General features: G+C 42.5%; 1 protein-coding gene across 1 annotated transcript in view; it reads left to right on the top strand.

Moving 5' to 3' along the window:
• Positions 1 to 24,480, top strand: part of CNTNAP2 (contactin associated protein 2) — a 1,739,191-nt gene that overhangs the window by 1,576,174 nt on the left and 138,537 nt on the right. Inside the window, exon 18 of the mRNA XM_081799929.1 lies at positions 6,036 to 6,272. Within this exon, the coding sequence (XP_081656055.1) occupies positions 6,036 to 6,272 (237 nt within the window). The remainder of the gene's footprint in view (positions 1 to 6,035; positions 6,273 to 24,480) is intronic.

Raw genomic sequence — 24,480 nt, 5'->3', positions numbered from 1 at the left:
TGATGGGTATTGAGGAGGGCACATTCTGCATGGAGCACTGGGTGTTATGCACAAACAATGAATCATGGAACACTACATCCTAAACTAATGATGCAATGTATGGGGATAATATAAGAATAAAAAAATTAAAAAAAAAAAAGAAAATCCATGCAGTGATAATGAACTTTAAGAAAAAGTCTGTTCTATTGAATGAAGTTATGAATGAGTACTCATGAGCATTATCTGAGAAAGCAATTCTCCAGATCCCAGTGCTCTGAGTATGTAAAAACTTTTTCATATATGCCCTCCAGTATCTAGCTGACATAGGCATTCCTGATCAGTACTTATCAGTCATTCAGCTGCACCGAATAATGTGATCCAACATCCTTTAACTCCCTCCACTACTGGAAAATCTTCGCCATTCTGAGGTTCTCATCTTAACCAGACAATGGGGTTTTATTTTACACACCTGTCCTGCAGGAGTGTTTTTTTATGGGTCCAGGTTGACAGTCAAGACCTAAAAGATCATGATAACATATAGAACAGGAGATACAGCAAGTGCAGCATCTACAGCTAGGGAGGCCCAGCCTACCCAAGCACATCGTTGTGTTTGCCCGCTCACCTGCACAGGCCAGGAGTGGTCTGCGTGGGTCACCTGGACACAGATGAGTCATGGTTCTCTTTCCCACCAGTTTTTTATACCATCAGAGGTTCAGGGCCTTCAAGCCAGCTTGTAGCTCCCCAAATCCAGATACGGTCCCATACAGCAGACGAGAAAGAGAAAACAGTCATCCTAATCCCATACCTTCCAGGAAAAGAGTGCAGTTAAAAAAGGCATTGACTCAGGCAGGCCTGTTCCAGCCCACACTCAATGTCAACCCTTCACTCCTTGTATTAGCCTGCTCAGGCTCCCATCGCAAAATACCACCAACAGAAATTGACTTCTCACAGTTCTGGAAGCCAGAAGTCCATGATCAAGATGCCGGGGTTGGTTTCTCCTGAGGCCACACTCCTAGCCTTGTAGACTGCTGCTTCTCGCTGTGACCTCACACAGCCATTTTTCTGTGTGCCCACATCCCTGGTGTCTCTTCCTCTTATGAAGAATACCAGTCCTATTACATTAGAGCCCACCCTCAAGACCTCATTTAACCTCAATTACCTCTTTAAAGGCTTGATATACAGTCACACTGGGGGTTAGTCTTCAACAGAGGAATTTGGGGGCAGCACAGTGCATTCCCTAACACTCATGATACCTTGGGGACACGAGTACACTCATCTCAGCCATACTTAATTTATTCCAAGTCTGTACTTCTGTAGAATTTTGTTGATAACAAATAACAGCAATAATGGCAGCTACCATTAACTGAGCATTACCGCGAAGAGATGTATTACCACCTGTTATTAATATGACCCTGCAAGGTGCATATTTTTGTGCTAATTTCACACACAGACTGAGGCCCGAGAGGAGCTGGGATGATCACTCAGGTGGTGAGCAGCAAAGCCAATATACAAAAGTAGATCTTTGTGACCACCGCTCATGCATTCCTCACCCCTGTTTGCTGCCTCTCGTGAGTCACGCTGCGCCTAGCACCATAGTGTACTGTTAGTACATTTGCATTAACCTGCAGGCAAGAAGTAGGTCTCCTCTGTCTTTTTAGCTCCGCCTTTCCCAGCACCTGGCACACATGAACTGGTCAGTGGCTTTGCGTTTCTGAGCACCCTGCAGCAACTCCCCATCTTACTCCTCCTTCCTCTCCCACCTGCCTCCCCCACCTGCAGGCAGCTCCCCCTTGCCTCTTTATCCTGAAGCCCTCTTCCCAGGGATATGCTCTCGGATACTCTTTCCATCAGCCTTTCCGTGGGATCTATCCTATGACCGCCCCCACACCGCTCCCATTCCTGAGTCCACTTAACCCCACCTGACTTCTTCTCATAGTGCACATAACCTTCTAACACAGGATGGACTTCACCTGCTTATTGAGTTTATTATTAAATTCTCCCTTCTCCTCTGCAAGAATATAAGCTGTACACGGGCAAAGACTCTCTAAAGACCTTCTGAACGTCTAGACAAGGTCTGGCTCATAACAGACATGAAATAAATAATTACTGAAAGGATGCATTAGATTTCACATGTGTAAGCTTTGGTGTGATTCCTTTCTGTGGTGAATGAATGGCCAGTCTCTCTGGGCAAAGGTGGTCTGGAATCCCACTTAGCTCCTTAGAAAATGACTAAGCTCTGAGTTTGAGGACACTGTATGTTTTAGTCCTCTTGATCATTATTTTCACTTGTTTTGTTTAATTTAATACCTGATTCTTTTGCCCCAATCTTCTGTGCATTCGGTGGTTGTATTATTCATTATGGGTAGATACAGCCTTCTCATAATTAATCTTAAATTGCAATACTTGAAGAGCATTTCCCATGAAAAATGATTTACAAATGAAACCCACATCTCACCTTGGATAATTATCACGGGTCTGACTAATGTGTGTGGAGCCCTGCATGGCAGGGGACTCTCTCCAATGACAATGTGTTGATTTTTTTTTTTTAAAGATTTTATTTATTTATTTGACAGAGAGAGACACAGTGAAAGAGGGAACACAAGCAGGGGGAGTGGGAGAGGGAGAAGCAGGCTTCCCGAGGAGCAGGGAGCCTGATGCGGGGCTCGATCCCAGGACCCTGGGACCATGACCTGAGACGAAGGCAGACGCTTAACGACTGAGCCACTCAGGCACCCCAACAATGTGTTGATTTTTTAATTAGCAAAGGTGAAGCAGCATTTTTGCTTGCAGACCTACAATTTAAACTTGTGACATTTGTCACCAAGAAGCATTTCTATAGAGCACATGAGTTGAACTCAAGTAATTATCACCGGTTCTAGTGCATTAACATCTTTTGCATAACATATAATGACCATTTTCAGGACAAAAGACTTTTCTTCATATCGACTAAATCAGTAAAAAGTACTTTCCAGCTCACTGACCCATTTAATAAATCAGAGGCCATCTCAGCAAGAAAAGAGCATACTTTATTTCGTTTTCTTTTATAGAGAGAGAGAAATGAAATGCCATTTACCTGCTTTATAAATTAAGAAAAGGGAGTACAAAACTTTATTTAATGAATGCAACAACTAAAAATTAGACCACAGTCATATTTTATGGTCAATTAACAGAAGGAGGGGAGGAGGAAGGGTCAGGCAACAGTGCAGAGAAGTAGATTTAGGAGAAATTGAGAGTAATTTACTGAAATATAGAGACGGAGACACGTAAGCACAGAGGGAGAGGTTGTACATCTTGAACCAGACTAATTTAGAGCTGGAAGGAACCGGAGACAGAATCTAGTTCAAACCCCCTTTATATGGATAGGAAAGCCTGATGTTGAGGGAGATGAAGGGCCTTGAGGAAAGCCACACAACTAACCCTGAACAGCCAAACAGTGCTGGCGGGGAGAGATATACAGACCCAGAGGCAGGAAGGAAGACTGAGAGGTGTAGAGCCTCAGGAAGACCAAGACCAGAAAGAATCAAAGACAGGCAGAAAAATCTACCCCCTCTAACCCCTTGTAGAATGAGGCCTATATACATAAATAATGAAGTGCATACATATATCTGATTGCCTTAATGATATAGTAAAAATATGATCTAACCTCGATTTATTTGCTCTGCCAGTTGGACCTTTTAAAATCTTCAGGGTTTTTGTCTTATTAACCTTTACTTAGTCTTTTAAAAATCTCTTCTTCAGGGGCGCCTGGGTAGCTCAGTCATTAAGCATCTGCCTTCTGCTCAGGTCATGATGCTGAGGTCCTGGGATAGGGCCCCAGGTCGTTGGGCTCCCTGCTCAGCGGGGAGTCTGCTTCTCCCTCTCCCCCACACCTGCTGCACCCCTTGCTTGTACTCTCTGTCTCTGTCAAATAAATAAATAAAATCTGGTAGAAAAAGTAGAAAAAGTTGTTTGCTGAAAGTAAAAGTAGTTATATCTGCGTAGCGTTAGAGATTCTTTTTCATTTTGCTTACCAGTGTGTTTATGGTTTCCACAATGAAAAACTATTATATTTGTAATAGGGAAAAAGAGGGAGCGGGAGATATCTAAAAACAATGATTAAAAATTTCAGCGTATTTTGGTAGGATATAATTGTTTTAATTGACTAGTGACAAAAATATGAAGGGCTGGGGGTTTATTGAACAGAAGGCCCTTTGGAAAGTCCTTATTGCAAGAGCAAAAGCCATAGTCACTAAAATGATAGACGCCAAATTGAAATTTTAACACACAAAGAGTGACTAATGGATTGAAATTCTTCCAAATCATAGCAAAGGCCCAAATTCTCTTCAGCACAGAGGTGTACGAAGCTGAGCTGACGAGCAGACTGCAGAATGGGAAATCCTTCAAAGTGGTTGTTTTTAATAGCTTCTTCTGCCAACCACTATCCCATAGCTTTGATCAAAAAGGGCACTGGACTCCCTTCAATTAATCCTCTATGCAATTATTTTATTTGATAATAAATAATAATCCCTGGAGAATCATCATTCAAACCTACGTACAACTCCACGAGAGAATGCAAGGCTTGGGTTTATAAAGATAACAGCTGCCATTTCACAGCTGAGGACTTACACACATAAGCAAATGAATCCATCTCTGCAACTAGAGCCTTTGATCCACCAGCCCTGTCTGATGAGTCTGCTCCATGTGTGCTTTTTCTCAATGGACCCGAATAAGTGATCAGAATCCATCCCCAGCTACTGGTCTCACCCAAACACTGACAAACCTATTGACCACTCCATTTTTAAAGACATCCAGACCTCTATCTCAGAAACGTGTGCATCGATGGAGGCCCTGACCCTGAAGTCAACACAGGACAGAGTTTAACACCATACACTTGAAAATAGGAACTAGCACAACTTCGTCACTTTGGAGCTACGACTCCTTGCGCAAACCTCAGAGCTTCCCTGAGCCTCAGCCTCCTCATCTCTACAATGAGGGTAATTATAATAATACCTCCTCGCCAGGCTGTTGTGAGAATCGGGTGAATAACATTTAAGTAAGGTGCTTAGTGGAGTACCTACTACATAGCCCTCATAAAAAAGTAACTTTTATTAACAGTATTTTTTTGCTAAATCCCCAGCAGTTATTTCTTTTAATAATTTTAACGACTACACATTTAATTTCCAGAAAAGTTTGTTACCCTAACATACAGACATGTATATAAACGAGTTCGTCCTTCTGTACCAGCTGCTTAAAAAGGTCATAGCCAAGATTATTACAGACATAATTAAATTCACTTGTGATATAATGCTCCAATGAATCTTTCTGTGAAATTTGTTAGGAATATTTTAATATTTTCATGCTCATGAACCTCTAACTCTGTAACTTAGAAAAATCACAGAGAACCTGCTCGTTGTGCTGTATGTCTTGCGATGGCATTTAGGCAAAAAGCAGTAAAATCTAACCTGAGCTGGTAATCCATGTGGTGTGGCTGACTTCTGTGTAAAATTATCAATTCCAACTTCTGCCCACCCTGGATGAGACGCCCGGGAACCCTTCATGTGAACTTCAAAGCGAAGTATTTCCTAAGACAAGAACTGGGATGTACAATCACATTTCAAATGGATTTATGCTTTCCAACTAATTGACTTGTTAACTATGCTAATATATTCATGTTTCTCTGCCTTTGTATATTTCTTTCAATAGCTAATGCTATGGAAGTGAATGCCATGGGATTAAACAACAACAACAACAACAAACTAGAGATTTATATAAACTTCTTTAGGAAACCAGATTAGACTTCCAAAACAGCATACATAATTTTTGTGGATCTCCAAACATTTTTATTTCGGTAGCAAATGGATGGCTTCTCCGAAGACAGCCTCTTTTAATTGGACATTACGGCCAAAGGGGGAAAAGCTTCAAGCTTTTCTATGAGGCAGGGCCCGCTCGAAAGCGAGAGGGCTGGTGGCACTTTGTGGCCTCCTCCCCTGCCACCACGGGTCCAGGTGCGATGAACAGGCCCGGGGACCACAGCAGAGCCTACTCCGTCTGAGCCCAGTGCCTTCTGTCATTTGCAGGTGGCGCCGGGGGCCAGCAGGGCTTCCTTGGCTGCATCCGCTCCCTGAGGATGAACGGCGTGACACTGGACCTGGAGGAAAGAGCGAAGGTCACGTCCGGGTTCAAATCCGGGTGCTCGGGCCACTGCACCAGCTACGGGGCCAACTGTGAGAACGGAGGCAGGTGTCTAGAGAAATACCACGGCTACTCCTGTGACTGCTCCCACACGGCCTACGATGGCACATTTTGCAACAAAGGTAAGGCAGAGCCCGTTTCCGTGGCGTTCTCACACCTCTCTCTACGCCCAAGTCATCTATGCCGTGATTCTGCACCTGTCCCCGTTGTGCTCTGTTCTGAGTCTAAGGTGTTCAGAATTCACTCCCACCTTAGGTAGGAAGTCTCCTAAATCATCCCCTGAGCTCTGTCATTCACTAAGATGAGAGAAGCTCTGGGGTGTGTGTGTGTGTGTGTGTGTGTGTGTGTGTAATTTCACCCAAATTCCAGCAGACTGTGCACTGACTAGAATATTCCAGAGCAAATAGCCACGTCACACCTTGACGTGAGTGACAACGTAAGGGGCCTCTGAAAGGGGACTCAGGCCTGACCCTCCCACTAAGGGAGGCCAGGAGGGGTCGGCGTGCTCGCAGACTGATGGAGTGCTCCATGAATCCGTCAGGGGAGCCCAGCAGTCCAGACGCCCACCCAGCCCCTAGTTGCTGTCGAGAGACTGGGCTCGAGCCGGGCTCACAGGGAAACCTGTCTGGCCAGTTATTGTCACTATCATTATTACTGTCCTTATACAGGATGCCTCTCTGAGTGGTCCTCGGCCTTAGCCCAATGGCAGGCGTAGTGAGATTCCACATCTAATCAGCTGGCTTAGAGCACCTGTTACTAGTTCATCCTTTCAGGCTCAGATGAGTCCTTTAATCCCTAAAAAATTCTGCAGAGCCAATCAGCAGACTACGGGAGCCCAATGCATATGCATGTTGTCATTCAAGATCCACCCTGTGATCCCACGTAACTGGAAGAAATGCACTCAACTGGTCCGTGGCTTCATTTCCCATATGTAAACAAGAGGGATGGAGCGCAGCTGAGCAGGGCTTTTCCTAAGCTACCACTGACATGCATGTAAATCACTCTTTTCTTTCTCAATGAATGTATAGTATTTGGGTAAAGTTTCCTGTAAATGGCTGGTATATCTCTTAATAAGCAGCTTTACATAAGTAGCCTATTCATACTCTCATGAATACATGGAGAGTGGTTTATGCTGACATTATTCACACAAGATGCCGCACAGAAGGAGGAACTGTTCCATAACATTCTCTGTACATCCAGGCTACTGTCTGGCCAGGTGCAATATGAGCATACAAATGAGGTCAGGCAGGGCTTGAAGAATGAGCGTGAGACAACAACAGAGGTGGAAAGGAACAGCATTGCTGAATAATACCGTACCACATTAACGGCCCTATTACAGGGCTTTTTTCTGCTCCGAACAACATGGTTCCAGGATTTTCCTGTGGCACACAATGGGATGGGTTTGCAGAACACATTAATTTTGCACTTGTAGAAATGACAGTCTCACAATTACCATTCATTGTGCGTGATGCTCATGTAATGCAGTCATTCCATTGCCAAAGAGATGTCTGAATGCAATCAAGTCAGTCCTAATGCTTGAGAGATTCCACTACAGAAGGTCCAATCTAAAGAAAATCATGATCCCTGTAGAGTTGGGTTAAACATAGTGGCTCATACAAAGCTTCCGGGGGTTAATGGGCAATATTCACAAATATAAAGGCAGGGGTATATACCCTTCAGCTTGGCCAATGTTAGAGATAAAGTTAAATGAAGCTTGTGTGTTTCCCTTGACATTATTTCAAAGAGTTTACACAAAAGTCACCTAAATATTCTCTAAATATCTGCTTACCTGGATGAGTTTACATTTGACTCAATCTGTGGCTTTAACAAAAAAAAAAAAAATTAAAAACTGCAAAACATATTGGGAAAGTATTCGTGGGCATCCCTCTGAGTCCACGTAAGTATCCACTTGACTTGGGGAGAATGATGGTAGTTCTGGTTGAAAGGAATCCCGAAGCTGTCCAGGAAAGCTTCATCTGCAAGCTCCTTCCTGGGCCAGGGATGTGCCCAGTGAGGCCTCCAGCCAGGTGCCCCCTGTTCTAGGTAGAGACCCTCCTAGGGTCTCCTGTGACCACACCCTCATAGAGGGGCTGCACCCAAAAAAACCAGCCTCTTAGAAAAAGTGGGCACGTCATCTGCCAAAGAATGAGTTTGTGAAAATCCTTCGTGGGCCGTCCTATCAATAGTACGTACAGGTCTGTGCTTGTAGATGTGGAAAGTGTTCATGACATTTTGCTAAGTGAATGAAGCAGGTCCCGCTATACCAGGGACACCTTGATTACACAAAATCAGACACGTGCGTGTGCACACACACACACACATGCACACGCATACACACGAGGAAAGCAAACTATGAGAAAATGCACCAAAATACTGACTGCCATCATTTCTAGGGGAGGTAAAAACACCAGTATTTACTTTCACTTCTCTTTTACTATATTTTCTACTCTTTATACAATAGCGTATTACCTCTGGCTTCCTCATTTGTTCCTCTTTTGGGGAAGAACAGTACTAAGAGGCAGAGGTCTTACCCCTGGCATTCAAGGTTCAACTGTCTCTGTTTAGAAAATGTCTAGTTATGAACCAGAGATTCTATACCACCTGACCCTACTGTCTGGAGTGGAGTAGCGTCTCAGGTGAAAATTGCATAAAATTAAATTAGCCTGGAAAATTCCATCTCTCTGCATTTAACAGAGCTCAATTTTTCATCCTTCATGCGAGCCCTGGAGGAGGGATTGCCATGTTGGGGCCAAATTGTATGAAAATAAAAACCTTGAGACATTTGCGTCACACTCAGCCATGTGCAAGGCACACACTAGGACAGGCAAGGACCCAGTGTAGCCCAAGGGAGCAAATCAGCCAGGCGTCTCCCCTGGTATTAGGTCATCAGGGGGATGGTGGCACACACTATCTAAATTCTCTGTTTCGATCTCTCTCTCTCTTCCTGCCCTCCCTCGTTTCTTTCCCTCTTCCCTCTCTCTGTCCTCACTGCCTCCATCTCCATCTGTCTCCTTCCCTGACTCTCTCTCAGTCTCCGTCCCCCACGCCCCAGGAGCACACACTATCTCAACATCTATCTCTGTCTCTATCCTTCCATACTCCCTACCTACTTTCCCTATTTCTCTCTCTCGAATGAATATATGGTTGCATTTGTAAATCAAAGTACCATGTGCTGCCACTTCGTTAAGCTCAGGGGGACAGGGCTGGACTCACGCAGGTCCCACCTGATGACTCTCTTTTGCTTCGTAGAGGATGCACCTTGACTCACGATCCCCTGCCAGCAAATCTATATATGCGAGAAACATCTTTCTGCCTTCCTCTAGCCTCTCATCAAGGAGGTTCCCAGAGCCTTTCTTCAAATGAATCTATAAAGATTTGATCACCAGCTCAGGCATTAGCTCTCCCAGGGCTCCCTGCGTTATTAATAGGCACGCTGGCTGGGGGAGTTCATGTTTTGCAAGGAATACAAGGGCAGCCTGGAAACCTCTGACCAGAACATAGAGCCAGTCACATCATCGGTCCGCAGAAGCCCGTGGTGGCCCATCTTTTCACAGGCCCACTGCCCAGCGGCGATTAACTCAGCTGACACAGCTCCATTCAACCGCGGAATTCCTTAGCAGCCCATTGGCTGAGGCTGAGGAAGCCTCTAGAAACAGAGCAACACCCTGGCCTGTGTGGAAGGCTCAGCTGTGGGTCTGGTGTGTCATCCCCAGGATTAGTGGGGACCTACACTGGGGACCAAATGGCTAGTTGCCTGGCCATGCCAATGATAGTTTTTGCTCTTTAGGCCCATTTCTTCTTAGCTAGTCAAACCCCAAAACACTGGAAAATGTTACGACTATCAACCTCATTTTTATTTCTAAGCAGAAATTAGCAACATAATTAGAAGCAAATTCTCTCGGTACCTTCTCTGTGTTTTTAAGCGAGAGGCAAAATCACAGACCTATAGAGGCTACAACAATTTCTTTGTTTAATTTTTGTAATTAAATGCTATAGTGGTTAAATAGTGTCCACCTCCCCCAAATTCTTGTCCACCCAGAACCTTAGAAGGTGACCTTGTTTGGAAACATGGTCTTTGCAGATGTAATTAAGGCGAGGTCATACTGGATTGGGGTGGCCCTAAATCCAATGAGAGTGTCCCTACAAGGAGAGGTTAGGACACAGACACACAGTCACACTGGGAGAAGTCCACATGAAGACACAGGCAGAGATTGAAGTGGTGCAGCCCCAAGCCACCTGCGCCTGGGCCACCAGAACCTGGAAGGGGCCAGGAGGGACCCTCCCCTAGAGCCTTCAGAAGTATAGCCCTGATAACACCTTAATTTTCAACTTCCACCCCCAAACTGTAAGAGAATAGATTTCTGTTGTTTTAAGCCACCCAATTGGTGGTACTTTGCAGGGGTGGCCACTGAAAACTAATGCAATTGCAAGTAAAAATCTTCAGTGCCTCTTAATTCCTGCATGTTAACCGTGAAGACAGCTGACATTCACCGAGAAATTATCATGTGTCGGACAGTGTGCTAAGCTCTGTAATTATGTTAACATCACCTAATATCATGACAACCCTATGAGGTGGGTACCATTTTTATCATCCCCATTTTACAGAGAAGGAACTTGAGACTTAGAATGGGTGTGGCAACTTTACCTCAGTAAAGGAGGAGGACTGGGATTGGTATGCAGGCGGTTTGACTAAAAACTCATGTTCTTCCCCACTGTGCGGTACTGTTTCTCGCCAAGCCTTGGTCCTTCAGGCAGGTTGATATAAAACTGAAAACAGAACCCCTGATCTTAAAGCTTGTTAGTTACTGCGATCCAGTAAAAAAGCAGAATTTTATTGGATGCCGAATTAATTATAACATTTTCTTAGAATACAAGATCTGAACAAAGACTTTCTCTTTTTGGAGGGGTGGGAACATCTAGGTGTAAGCTGTATTTATTTATTGATTCATTTCTTTAAAAAACATTCAGTGAATACCTAATGTGCCTGAAAGCCTTGACTGTGTAGTTGAGTCTGACTGTATTGAAATTTTCAAAACATTCCAGTGGTTTATTGCTACAAAATCAAGGAAATCTACGGTAGATGAAGAAGGAGATGGGAATTAGCTGTCACCCAGGCTGCTGCAAACACTTCTTCATTATGATCCCTTCACTGCACCAAGCTTAGTAAGAACTTATCAAGAGGCACAAAAATATCCCCTAATTCACTTGTCTGCACTTTTTTTTCCTATAAAAATGTTCATCTTCATCTGCCAAGCCAGAATTGCAGTTGAAAAAATACATATCTTTAAATAGTCTTAAGCTGTTTTCTGAGTTTAGGGAGTTCTGTTTACTTCTCAAACATACACTTGTTTGTTGCTCAGATAAAGGCCAAAATTGAAGGGAACAAGGTCCCAGGACGACTGAGTGGTGGACAGATGGTACCAAGATCATTAAAGTTGCTCGAGCATACACTGCCTCAGTGTGGTCCAGGGAAGTCTCTTACTCTTCTATGAGTCTCCTGACACTGACTAACATTTGACGGTCTGTATCATTAATGTGGTAGAAGAACCTGGTCATGGCCAACTCAATCCCTACGTAGAAAATGGATGATGGACTTGAATGTGGGTTTGAATCCAGCTTCCTCATTGTGGGTCCTGTAACCTTGAGCAAATTGTTTAACTCTACTTGGTCTCATCTTCAGAAATACATCATACCCATTTTTTTTTTTTAGAGATTTATTTATTTATTTATTTATTTATTATTTTTTTTTTTTTAAAGATTTATTTATTTATTTGAGAGAGCGAGAATTAGAGAGAGAGAGAGAGAGTACATGAGAGGGGGTAGGGTTAGAGGGAGAAGCAGGCTCCTCGCTGAGCAGGGAGCCCGATGCGGGACTCGATCCAGGGACTCCAGGATCATGACCTGAGCCGAAGGCAGTCGCTTAACCAACTGAGCCACCCAGGCGCCCCGATTTATTTATTTATTTGAGAGAGAGAAAGAGCACGTGAGTTGAGGTAGGTGCAGAGGGCGAGAGAGAGAGAGTCTCAAGCAGACTCCCCACTGAGCACAGAGCCTGACACAGGGCTCAATCTCACAACCCTGAGACCATGACCTGAGCCGAAATCAAAAGTCAGATGCCCAACCAACTGAGCCACCCAGGCGCCTCCATAGTACCCACTTCTTAATTCCACCATGAGAATCATATGTTTTGTTGATGTTTTTGTTTTGACCTTAAATCATGCCATTCTTTAATCCTTCCCTAAAAGCTTCAAAAGACAGATGCCGAACTGGCATCATTTCAGTTACCTCTGAGTACTGGTTTTGCTACTTTGGGAACAATGGCAGTGTCATAAAATGTCAGTTCTACTTCATTATGGTCACAGTAATAGTATTCTGAAGGTGAAAATGTAGTGAACCCTGATGGACTGAGGAATATGCAGAGATTCTGGAAGGGTAGAGTTGGAGGCAACCCTCTCTGCATCCCAGGGCTCATGCCTGTGCGGTTCCTGAGGCACATTATCCACACCTGTCAAGAGCCAGCGTGGGTCATGCCAGCTATGGCCACATCCCTTCCTAATACAAAGCCCATCCAGAGCCAGGAGAGCGCGAAAAGAGTTGAGGACTGCCTTTTGCTGGAGACCTTAGACACAAGTCCGAGGCAGACCTCTAGAGGAGAGAGTTTCTATCATGCCTCCTGCAAGAGGGTCTCATGGAGGGTGGGAGGAGGTGGCTTTGCCCAAAGCGCTGTGAAGATGGTACAAATCCTACGTCTCCCTGACTCCAGGCATGGCTCAGCGAGAAGAGTAAATCCACAGCTTGTCTTTTTAGAGCATATTGGAAGACTGGGTGGGGGGGGGGGGAGGGATTAATTAATAGAAAATATTATAAACAAGTCGGGGAGGAAAAAGAAGAGAGATCTTGGAATCATACACCCTGGAATCTCATCCCTGTGTGGAACCAGGGTTAACTGTTGGCAACAATGGCCATTTTTTCTCAGGCCTACCCACCCGGTCTTACTCCTTACTCCCAGCCTGTAGGAGAGTTTCAAACCAGCACAGAGCGATGACTTTCACAGCCTTCTTTCCTATTTCCAGTTTGAACAGGAGGCTTTGTAGTTTGGATGGAGGCCCACAGGAACAAGAATAGAATTCTTTTTCCTTTTCCTCTTCATGTGTTACTCAAGAAAGGAAACTATCCCTCCTCTATATTTATGTTTCTTAAAACTTCAAACCTTAAGATGCAATTTAAAAATATCCTAGAAACATATGAAGATAATCTGCTTACATGTTTTAGGGGGGGGAAAGTAAGAAAATACTTATGGGCAAAAGCTCAAAATACTTAGGGATCAAAGAAAACACTTTGGACTTGATTCCAAAAGGCCAGAGCTGCAGAGGTAGGTAGCTGACACATTACTATAGAATTTCATGGTGGTAAAATAACATTCCCCTTGACCTGTGCATCATTGTGGGGTCCCAGGTATAAAGAAAAACCTGGTCCGTTAACTTCCCCAGAAGAAAGGCTTTAAAAATTCAGTGGGTAAAGCAAGCTCCTTCTAAAACACGAAACATTATAGAGAACACAGTTTTGGGTTTTTTTTTTCTTTTTTCTTTTAATTCCAGTGTAGTTAACCTACAGTGTTCTGTTAGTTTCAGGTGTACAATATAGTGATTCAATTCTATATATTACTCAGTGCTCATGAAGGTATGTGTACTCTTAATCCCCATCACCTGTTTACTCATCCTCCACCCCACCCAACCCCCCCCCGCCCCCGGCAACCTGTTGTTCTCTACAGTTAAGAGTCTTATTTTTTGGTTTGTCTCTTTTTTTTCCTTTTGTTTTGTTTTGTTTCTTAAAGTCCGCATATGAGTGAAGACATATGGTATTTGTCTTTCTCTGAGTTACTTCACTTAGCATAATACTCTCTAGCTCCATCCATGTTGTTGCAAATGGCAAGATTCCATTCTTTTTTATGGATGAATAATAGTCCATGATATATATATAGATATATAGGTATAGATCTATATGCCACATCTTCTTCATCCGCTCATCTATCAGTGGACACTTGGGCTGCTTCCATAATTCAGCTATTGTAAATAATGCTGCAGTAAACACAGGGATGTATATATCCTTTTGAATTCATATTCTTCAGGCAAATATCCAGTAGTGCAATTACTGGATCATAGGGTAGTTCCATTTTCAGTTTTTTGAGGAACCTCCATACTAATTTCCCAGTGGCTGCACCAGTTTGCATTCCCAGCAACAGTGAATGAGGCTTCCTTTTTCTCCACATCCTCGCCAACACTTGTTGTTTCTTGAATTGTTGATTTTAGCCTTTCTGACAAGTTCAAGGTGATATCTCACTGTGGTTTTGATTTGCATTTCCCTGATGATCTTACACCATGCACAAAAATAAATTCAAAATGGATTAAGAACCTAAAGGTGAGACCTGAAACCATAAAAATCCTAGAAGATAGCACAGGCAGTAATTTCTCTCACATCAGCCATAACAACATTTTTGTAGATCTGTTTCCTGAGGCAAGGGAAACAGAAGCAAAAATAAACTATTGAGACTACATCAAAATAAAAACTCCTGCACGGCAAAGGAGACAATCAACAAAAGTAAACAACCTAAAGAATGGGAGAAGATATTTGCAAATGACACGTCCAACGAAGGGTTAGTATCTGAAATATGTAAAAAACATATACAACTCAATGCCAAAAAAAAAACCAAATAATCTAATTTAAAAGTGGGCAGAAGACATGAACAGACATTTCTCGAAAGAAGACATACAGATGGCCAACAGACACATGAGAACACTGTTTTTGGACTTCGCTTTAGGTGTAGGATGAGTAACATTTTTTCAAATTTGTGCCATTTTCTAAAACCCACCAGGTTTGGGACCTTTTGGGATACAACCAGTTTTTCTGTGCGTGTTCTAGAAGGCTTTTATTCCCCATTCTTCAGCAATAATCAGAACTCTAAATAATGTGAAGCTTACAAAACTACCACTTCCTACTTTTTAGCTCCATGATTTCAGCTGAAACCCTGTACATTTCTTTCATGAATCTAAACGGAACCAGTCTAATGATTTGTTCACAGGGTTTTGCTTTGAAATCACTTACGTTTTCGGCTCTCCTACAAGGAGGTCCATTCACCAACGTCCACATTTTCCCTGGGCACTTCACACCTGCAGGGCATAAAGACCTGCCCCTGAAGGGTAGTTTCTCCATTCCACAGCCTTTTTGTGTGCTCATCATCTCCAACAGGCAGCTCCAGCTTTAGCAGTTGAGCTCATTCTTGGCATCCTTTGGCTGGAGGAAATCTACTTTCTTAAATGATCGAGACCAGGGGAAGGGGTGTTGAACTGACCTGTCAAATGTTTTTAAGTGACCCATCTTATCCATCAACCTGGCTTTGACCGCATTCACCTATCTATACCTCTATCAACTGTACTTGATTTTAGTCATGGTTAATTTAGGTAAATGGATATTTTACCTTTTTTCCTCCCGTTAAGACCAGACCCTCAGGAAATGGGAATCACCAGGGCCATCTGAGCTCTCTGAGCCATCACTTGCTTGGCATTTTAAATGTATGATCTCCATGTTCTCATGAGGTCTGGGCACAGGATGTGGGGAAATGTTTAACTCAGCTTGACAATATTCTCTAGCTGACTCTTCCAAGTGATGAGTTCACTAAGTATAAGGTGGCTTCTAAACTTCTATAAGGCAAAGATTCTCAATTACATTGAATTATTGGCAGTAAAATTCAACTTATCTATGTGCTGTATGAGTGAAGTAATGTCAAGTAGCTTGATCATTAATAATTTCTTCCCATGCACTGAGCTCAAGTTTAGTGCAATATGGGAACACTTACTGAAAGCCTACTATGTGGGAAGCTGTATACTGACAGAGATGAATGAGACCAGGCTTGGAATGAAGTGGAGGTGAGAGACCCCACTACAATACACAGGCAAAGCAAGACAGAAGGTGGTCAGTGAAACCTACATATGGAACTAACCCATTCTGAAGGTTCTAATGGTAAAGCCACTTTTCAAGTCCCATCAGCATGGCTGATCATAGTGGGTGACGCCTAATTCTGGGGGCAGGAGTTTGATTAGGAGAGAAGACTCTTTAAAAAACATTTGTCATGAGTGAATCTCAAGTCTAAGAATTCAAGAAGCCCTATGAACCTCAAGCATGACAAAAATGAAAGCCACTCAAGGATATATTATGAAAACCTAAAACATTTAAAACAGCATTTTAAAAACATCCCAATTAAAAATTTTGTCTCTGAAGAATATGACTGATATTTATAAGAAATGTTTATTTGCTTTTAATATTCCAAAATGTGATTGGACACAATATTTTAGGATTCAGATCATTTTAACTCTTAAAATTTATGCCCCACCAGCCAGTAACATTTTGTGAGGTTTTGCCTTCTTTAGTTTTTAATTTAGTTACTAATTAATTTAATAATATACCTTTGAGTGGCTTTTATTTTTGTCATGCTTGAGGTCCATTTAGTAAGAATAGGGAACTTTAAAAATGAGCCCAACATCTCACCAGAGGAGATATACAGATGGCAAATAAAGCATGTAAAAAGCTTCTCCACATCATATGTCATCAGGGAAATCCACATTGAAACGTCAGTGAGATACCTCTGCACATTTAGTAGAATGGCCCAGATCCAGAATCCTGACAACACCAAATCCTGGTGAGGATGTGGAGCAACAGGGATTCTCATTCACTGCCGGTGGGAATGCAAAATGGTGCAGTCACTTTGGAAGACCATTTGGTGGTTTCTTAGAAAACTAAACATACTTTTATCATAAGATCCACCAATCATGCTCCTAGGTATTTACCCAAAGGAACTGAAAACTTAATATTCACGCAAAAACCTGCACACGGGTGTTTCTAGCACCTTTATTCATAATTGCCAAAACTTGGAAGCAACCAAGATAAACCTCCAGTAGGTAAATGGACAAATAAACTGGTCCATTCAGACGATGGAATATTATTCAGCATTAAAAAGAGATGAGTTATCAAGCCATGAAAAGACACAGAAAAAACTTAAAGGCATATTCCAAAGTGGAAAAAAAAAAACAATCTGGAAAGGCTCCATACTGTATGACTCCAACTACATGACATTTTAGAAAAGCGAAAACTATGGAGACAGTAAAAAGATCAGTGGTTGCCAGGGGTTGGGGGGAAGGTAGAGAAATGATGACTAGCTGGAACACAGGGATTTTTTTAGAGCAGCAAAATACTCTTTATGATATATAATGGTGACTACATGTCATTATACATTTACCCAAACCCATAGGATGTACACCACCAAGAGTGAACCCAATGTCGACTGTGGACTTTGGGTGATAAGGATGTGTCAGCCTGGGTTCATTGATTGTAACAAATGTACCACTCTGGTGGGGGATGTTAATAGTGGGGAAGGCTAGACATGTGTATATGGGAATTTCTATACCTTTTCCTCAAAGTTGCTGTGAACCTAAAACTAGCCCTTAAAAAAAAAAGGCTTCAAAAAAAGAGAATAGGAAATTTTTTCCATTTTCCAAAATTGCATTCTCATCCTCTCAGCTTTTTCCCTCACCCCTACTTCCCGAGAGTCCTATACGTGTCTAATGGTAAACTCTCTTTCTGTATTACTACTTTAAATATATCCCTTTAAAGAGACCACTGCAAAGATAGATCAGCAAGTTGATATGTAAATAACACTTTAATCCCCGCTCTTTTGTGAAGGGGGGTCTTCTAAGAACTCTACTTCAATACTCCCACATTTTATTTTAACATTCTAAAGTTCAGACGTGACGAATGCAAATTGGCTTCCTTTCAACTTGTACAAATGATTTACCATTTTCCACACCCAGGACCAATTTTACGTCCTGTGTTAACCAAGTTGAAGGAAGATCAGGTGTAGCTTGCAGTGGGATCCCCATTCTGGGCCCTTCATGAATCACTCTCTCCGCAACACCACAATATTTTTTCAAATCCTTTGTTCCGCTCCGCCCTATTCACACAACAAACACTATTCTAAGCTAATTCTGTTTTTTAAAAAATGGAATCTGTACTTTTATTTTTTTACCTTTTTCCGGTTTAAGAGGGAAAGTGAACATACCTTGAAATCCAATTTCAACATTACTGAAAAGAAATTGGACAGTCCTACCACTCTCCTGGCATTCAGTTTCTTGTAAATTGCATTAATTATATAAAAGGGATTATTCACAGGCTCATGAGGATCAAACGAACTGGTGTATGTAAAAGTACTTTGAAAAGCACTGATATTATGAAAACGCAAATTATTATTGAGGTGATCAGTCACTACGTCAGAGGTGCTGGAGTTGAGGGTCTTTTTAGCAAGAGGCCTGGCAGGTATGATGGGTTGCCATTCAAAAGCCACCGGGAAACCCTGTCCACATTAGTGGTGTCACAGAACTGACGGCAGAGAGCTGTACCTTCCACCTGTTTAGAATAGTGCTGGCCTCCGGCTCTGCATGGCTGTGACTCGCATTATCTAGAAGCTCAGAGATGACACAGCACAGCAGACTTCAGACCTCAGAGTTACGCCCTTCCATGCCCTGCATTCACCGTCAGGCACTGGAGGCTGGGACCCTGGTTAAATTCCTGTCTATTTCAAAAGTTGTATTTCAAATAGAAGGCCATTTCAAAAAGTTGTATTTCTGTTGCCGTAATGAATTTATCGTTATTCAAGACTTTCCACTTTTGCCCTAACATTCAAATGTCATTGGGTTACTCATTTCAACACTTTCTTCAATTACTTGCAAATTGTTAAGAGTTCGTGAAACTCTTTTTGTCACAAAATCAAAGGATCTCATGGTTGGAGAGGATATTACATTCTATTCAACTGACATTTATTGGACACCTCGTTTTATGCCAGGCGCTAAACTTAGTATGTTCCCGTATCTCACCTTCTTTAATCCTCACAGCAATTTTAAAATGTAGGTGTTAGCACTCCTATTTTTTAAAAGGAAAAAGCTAAGGCTTCCAGAGATTCCGTTGATTCTCTATGGTCACATGGCTGGTAAACGACAGATTGGGATGGGGAGTGGAGAGGCCTGACTCCATATACACCAACAGAGTGTCTTCTTTGTAACATGCTCACGGGATGGGAGCCAAGCTGTGCTTGATAGGACCCAGGACCACGTGATCAGCTCCCTCCACACTTGGACATTTCTGACAACTTGAAAGTTTTCCCTCATCCTGCACCATCATATCTACAAAATATGGGAAGTATCTCTATGAAGATACAGTGGATGTCAGATTTGGGGTTCAAATCCCTATGCCTTTAGGGACTCAGGAACAGGGGCACCTGGGTGGCTCAGTTGGTGAAGTGTCTGCCTTCGGCTCAGGTCAGGATCCCAAGGTCATGGGATTCAGCTCCATGTCAGGCTCCCTGCTGAGCAGGAAGTCTGCTTGTCCCTCTCCCTCTGCCCCTCCCCACTGTTCACTCTCTTTCTTTCTCTCACTCTCTCGCCTCTCTCTCAAATAAATAAATAAAATCTTAAAAAAAAAAAAAAGAACGCAGGGACATCTGTGCGCCTTCAGAATTCCCAACTCCAAGGAAACAAGTAAGAGCACCTAACCCAAAGCTTGATACAGAAGAGGTATTTAACGGCTGATAAATTCCATACCCTACTCTTTCCTTTACTGAAGCCTTAATGATAAGCTCAGGGGAGAAAGAGGAGTGGCCCACTTTGTAGTTACTGTTCTCCCAACACCCCAGAAAGTCTTAAAATAATCACAACTCTAAATAATACAAAGTTTACAAAATAATACTCTATCTTTTCTCACATATAACTCCATGATTCAGCTGAAACTCTATACACTTCTTTTCTTCCATGAATCTAAAAAGAACCAGTCTAACAAATTGGCTTTTAAATGTCTCCCATTTTCGACTCCCCTGCAAGCAGGTCTGTTCACTAACGTCCACACTGCCCTTAACTATTTCGTGTCTACAGGGCATACTTCCCTTAGTAGTAGTCCTGTATAAATAGCAAGTTAGTGAGTTCTGTGGAGAGTAGTGAAGACATCCTGCCCATTTGTCTTTCTCTTTCTATCATATCAACCTGATAGCTGAGCAAAGGCCTAAGGCCCAAAAGTTCTGAATAATTTTTCCTCCTTTCTTTGCCTCATTTCCTGGGGCTTCCTCTGTGTGGCTGATCGAGGAGACACACACACCCACACATACACATATAGACATACACACGCATACACACACGTGTACACAGCACAGAAAAACAGGGCCAGACTGGATCTATTTCTAGCGATAAGCCTCAGATAACAAGATATTTCTTTGAATTTTTGTAGGGCACCACCCACATACCATATCCATGATTTTATGTTAATAAATGACTTTGCGTTAATAATCCATGATTTTGTGGAGAATACCGGGGCGCCTGGGTGGCTCAGTCGGTTAAGCATCTGCCTTCAGCTCAGGTCATGATCCCAGGGTCCTGGGATCGAGCCCCATGTTGGGCTCCCTGCTCACCGGGGAGTCTGCTTCTCCCTCTTTCTCTTCCCCTTCCCCTGCTTGTGCTCTCTCGCTCTCTTTCAAATAAAAATCTTAAAAAAAAAAAAATAGTGGAGAATACCTTTCTCTCCAAATATATAAAATGAGGAATGAAACAAGGGACTAGGAGAGTCTGACCAAAGAAATTCTTCTGACATGAGAGACCACCCCAGATTGCTTTCTAACAAAGAAGGTGATTTGCAGGGTAAATACAGGACATGCCCTGTGAGTTTTCTTATTGATGAAAGTCATGCTTTGAATTACTGACTGGTGGCCGTTGAAGGATTGCAGTATCTCTGTCCTTGTCTGGAGACGGCACTGTGGGTAATGCAGCTCTGGTCACTGAAATTCCAAATTCCACACAGGACATGGGAATTACCAAAATCAGTCTCTGTGTCCATTTTTATGCGGAGATGTGAGGGCTGACCGGTGTTGCTGCAGCCGTCCCTCATGTCATTGCTCTCATTTCAGGGAGTAGCCCAGGTCACAGCGCTGAGCCTTTGGCTTGGTGCAGCCCGAGATCCTTCGTTCCCACTGCACGGTAATGCTCTGATCACAGCACGAGCTTCCCTTTCTCTGGCCAACAGAAATGTAGAAATTATAACACACATGAAATATTTTCCTCTAGACCAGAATAAAAGAATGCACAAGCCAGGACACAACTGGCAAGCATTCCAGAATGCAGCTTACATGTCTTAGTCCATTCGGGCGGCTATCACAAAATACCACAGACAGGTGGCTTATAGACAACAGCAGTGTGTTCTGGAGGCCGGCAGTCCCGGATGAGGGAGACAGCATTGTCGGGTGAGCGTGCTCTTGTGGGTCACAGACTTCCCGTTGTGTCCTCACGTGGAGGAGGGGTTGGGGAGGTCTGGCAGGTCTCTTTTATGCAGCCTTATAAGAGAGAAGTCACTAATCCTATTGGTGGAAGCTCCACCCTCATGGCCTCATCACCTCCCAAAGGCCCCACCTTGTAACACTATCACTTTGGGTGACAGGATTCCAGCATATGAATTTGGGGGTGGGTACAGACATTCAGACCCTAGTAGTAGGCATTCCCTTCTATAACAACAAATGGTACAAGTAAATATCTGCCCACTGCCCGGTCTGTCTCCTTCGGATCACTGACGCTTTCCCCACCCCAGCACACGCGCATGCGCGCACACACAGGCCACAAATTTGCTCACTACCATAGCAATGGAGGGAATCATTTTTAATTAAACTTTTAAAGCATCTGTGAGCTCAGAAGGAAGACACTGTGGAAAAAATAGGAATAATTTAAGGAATGAACGAGAGGACCAGCCACTCTCCACCCAAAAGGATTTTCTTTGAACTGCCAGACTTGTCCACTTTCTTCCCTGTGGCCTGAGAGTCGATTAATGAGAGCATCATTGGAATGAGCAAGAGTGGGTCCAGGAGGAGGGTGAGCCCCTGAATGTGGGCTGGGTCGTTGAGGCTGAGTTCTCATGGAGCCAGGTGTAATTTAGGAGCGAGGAAGGCATTGGATGCGTTCTAGGGAGCCAGTTATGGTGAATTCTGGGAGGACAGAGTTGAGGAGCTTCAGAAGAGTCCGGAAGGGACGTGCTAGGAAGAGGAAGCAATCAAAGATGCCCCCCTTCTTTCATGATCTTGCCCGAGGCCAGCCTTGCTCCAACAAAGAGAGAGGGGAAACGTATTCTTACTCCTTCTGGCAGTTTCCCTTGCTACTAAGATTCGGAATTCAGGCTAGTGCTGTAATGTAGTTACATTACCAAATAAATAATCTTTAGTTATTGATCCATGTTAGAATATTGCACTATAGGAAAATGAATTCCCAAGTTCCTAAAATCAATTTATATTATTATAATGTACTATGTATCATTATGAACATAGTATTAGCATATACAGCATAAACATTTTTCCTTGAAACCACTTGATCTTCATACCCATCATTTAAAAAAACTACTTAATATTCCATTCAGTAGGTTTACCAAAATTTATTTAACCTAAGTATCTCACAATAGGGAAATGGCAATTTCTATTTCTGCTCTTGAAACAGTTTCCAATTTTTTATTGTAAATAATACTGCAGTAAATGTTTTTGTAAATGGCATTCCAGTATTTTACATTATTTACTTAGGATGGATTGCCACATGTGGAGAGGTAGAGTTAGAGGGTATGAAATGTTTATGGCTTTTCATCTGTGGAGCCAATCTGATTTCCCAAACACAGTGCCAGGGAACGTGCGAGAAAGCCTGGTACTCTGAACACAATCAGCACTGTTTCCTTTTTCCCTCTTCTCATTGTTGTGAAAATAATAAGCCAAAAACAAAGATTCTTTATCATTTTAATTTGCACTTCTTCAATTACTGGAGAACAAAGAATTCAGTAGAAAGGTCTGGCAAAATGGATATGCCTCTGAGAAAGGCCCATTTAGGGGCACCCGGGAGGCTGCACACACAGCACCCAGTTGAACATGGTGAGGTCCCTTCCAAGTTCAAAGGTTTTGTCTGCTGATGTCCCAGAGTGGAGGGAATGGGGATTCCAGCTGACACTAACAGAGTTCATAAGAGACTACATAAAAATGAGCCTTTAGAGGTCAATGGAATATTGTCTATCAAAAAGTAACCTCTGTGTATTCTATTTAATTCATTAATTAAACTCAAGAAATCCACTCTAGAGAAATACTAGTATTATAGAAATATATATTTACAAGAACAGCATCATGACATTTTTTGTGTGATAATGAAATGTAGAGGAAAAAACTAAATATCCATCAATAAAGGAATTACTATTGAGTTGTGGTACATAACCATTAGGAAGAGTGAGATGGATTTTTGATTCACATGAGAAAATATCCCTTATATCATTAAGCATAAAAAAGCAGAACATGTAGAGTTTGATTGTTTTATACTAAAAACCCAGGCATGTTTGTGTGTGTTATAATATATACCACACACACACACACACACACACACAGAGATGGGGTTGTTTTCAACATGAAAAGAATCAGATTGTATACACAGCAAAATATACGTATAATCCTTCCAGTCTTTTTCCAAGATTTCACAAACTGTTACTGCTGGTTACCTCCAGAGGTGATGTGATGTGAGTGGGGACATGTAGGACAATTTTGACATTTTACTCTATAAAAGTTTACTTTTTTAAAAAAGATTTTATTTATTTATTTATTTATTTATTTATTTATTTATTTATTTATTTATCTGAGAGAGAGAGAGACAGAGCACAAGCCGGGGGTCGGGGGGAGAGGGAGAGAGAGAAGAAGGCTCCCCGCTGAACAGGAAGCCCAACACAGGGCTCGATCCCAGGACCCTGAGATCATGACCTTTGCTGAAGACAGACACTTAACCAACTGAGCCACCCAGGTGCCCCTTACTTATTTTTTTTTAACCATAAGCATGTGTGACATTTGAAAGCAAAAGTAGAATAAACAGATATGCTCCAGCTCTCAGAGGGTTCTCATTTCCTAATTCCTAATGAAGGAAGGCTTCACCTTTGCCCTATTATGGCAAGCCACAGTGAAATTGAACATTTTTCAGTTTCTTTATTATTTGAATTCAGTCTTTTATAAACTTTTAATTTATGTCCTTTGAGCACATTATTTCATGAGCTGTTTATTTATTAGGATATTAAAGGTTCCAGTTCCACATAAACCTGAAAGATTGATCGTACCTATTTGCTTTTGCTTCACCCTAAAATCTCTGGAAAAAGACTTAAAAAAAAAAAAGAACAAAGGGGTGCCTGGGTGGCTCAGTCGTTAAGCATCTGCCTTCGGCTCAGGTCATGATCCCGGGTCCTGGGATCGAGCCC

Source organism: Leptonychotes weddellii, chromosome 12, assembly GCF_054177405.1.
Source record: "Leptonychotes weddellii isolate Sample4059 chromosome 12, ASM5417740v2, whole genome shotgun sequence".
NCBI classification, from domain to species: Eukaryota; Metazoa; Chordata; class Mammalia; order Carnivora; family Phocidae; genus Leptonychotes; species Leptonychotes weddellii.
This window is presented reverse-complemented; position numbering and strand designations above follow the sequence as displayed.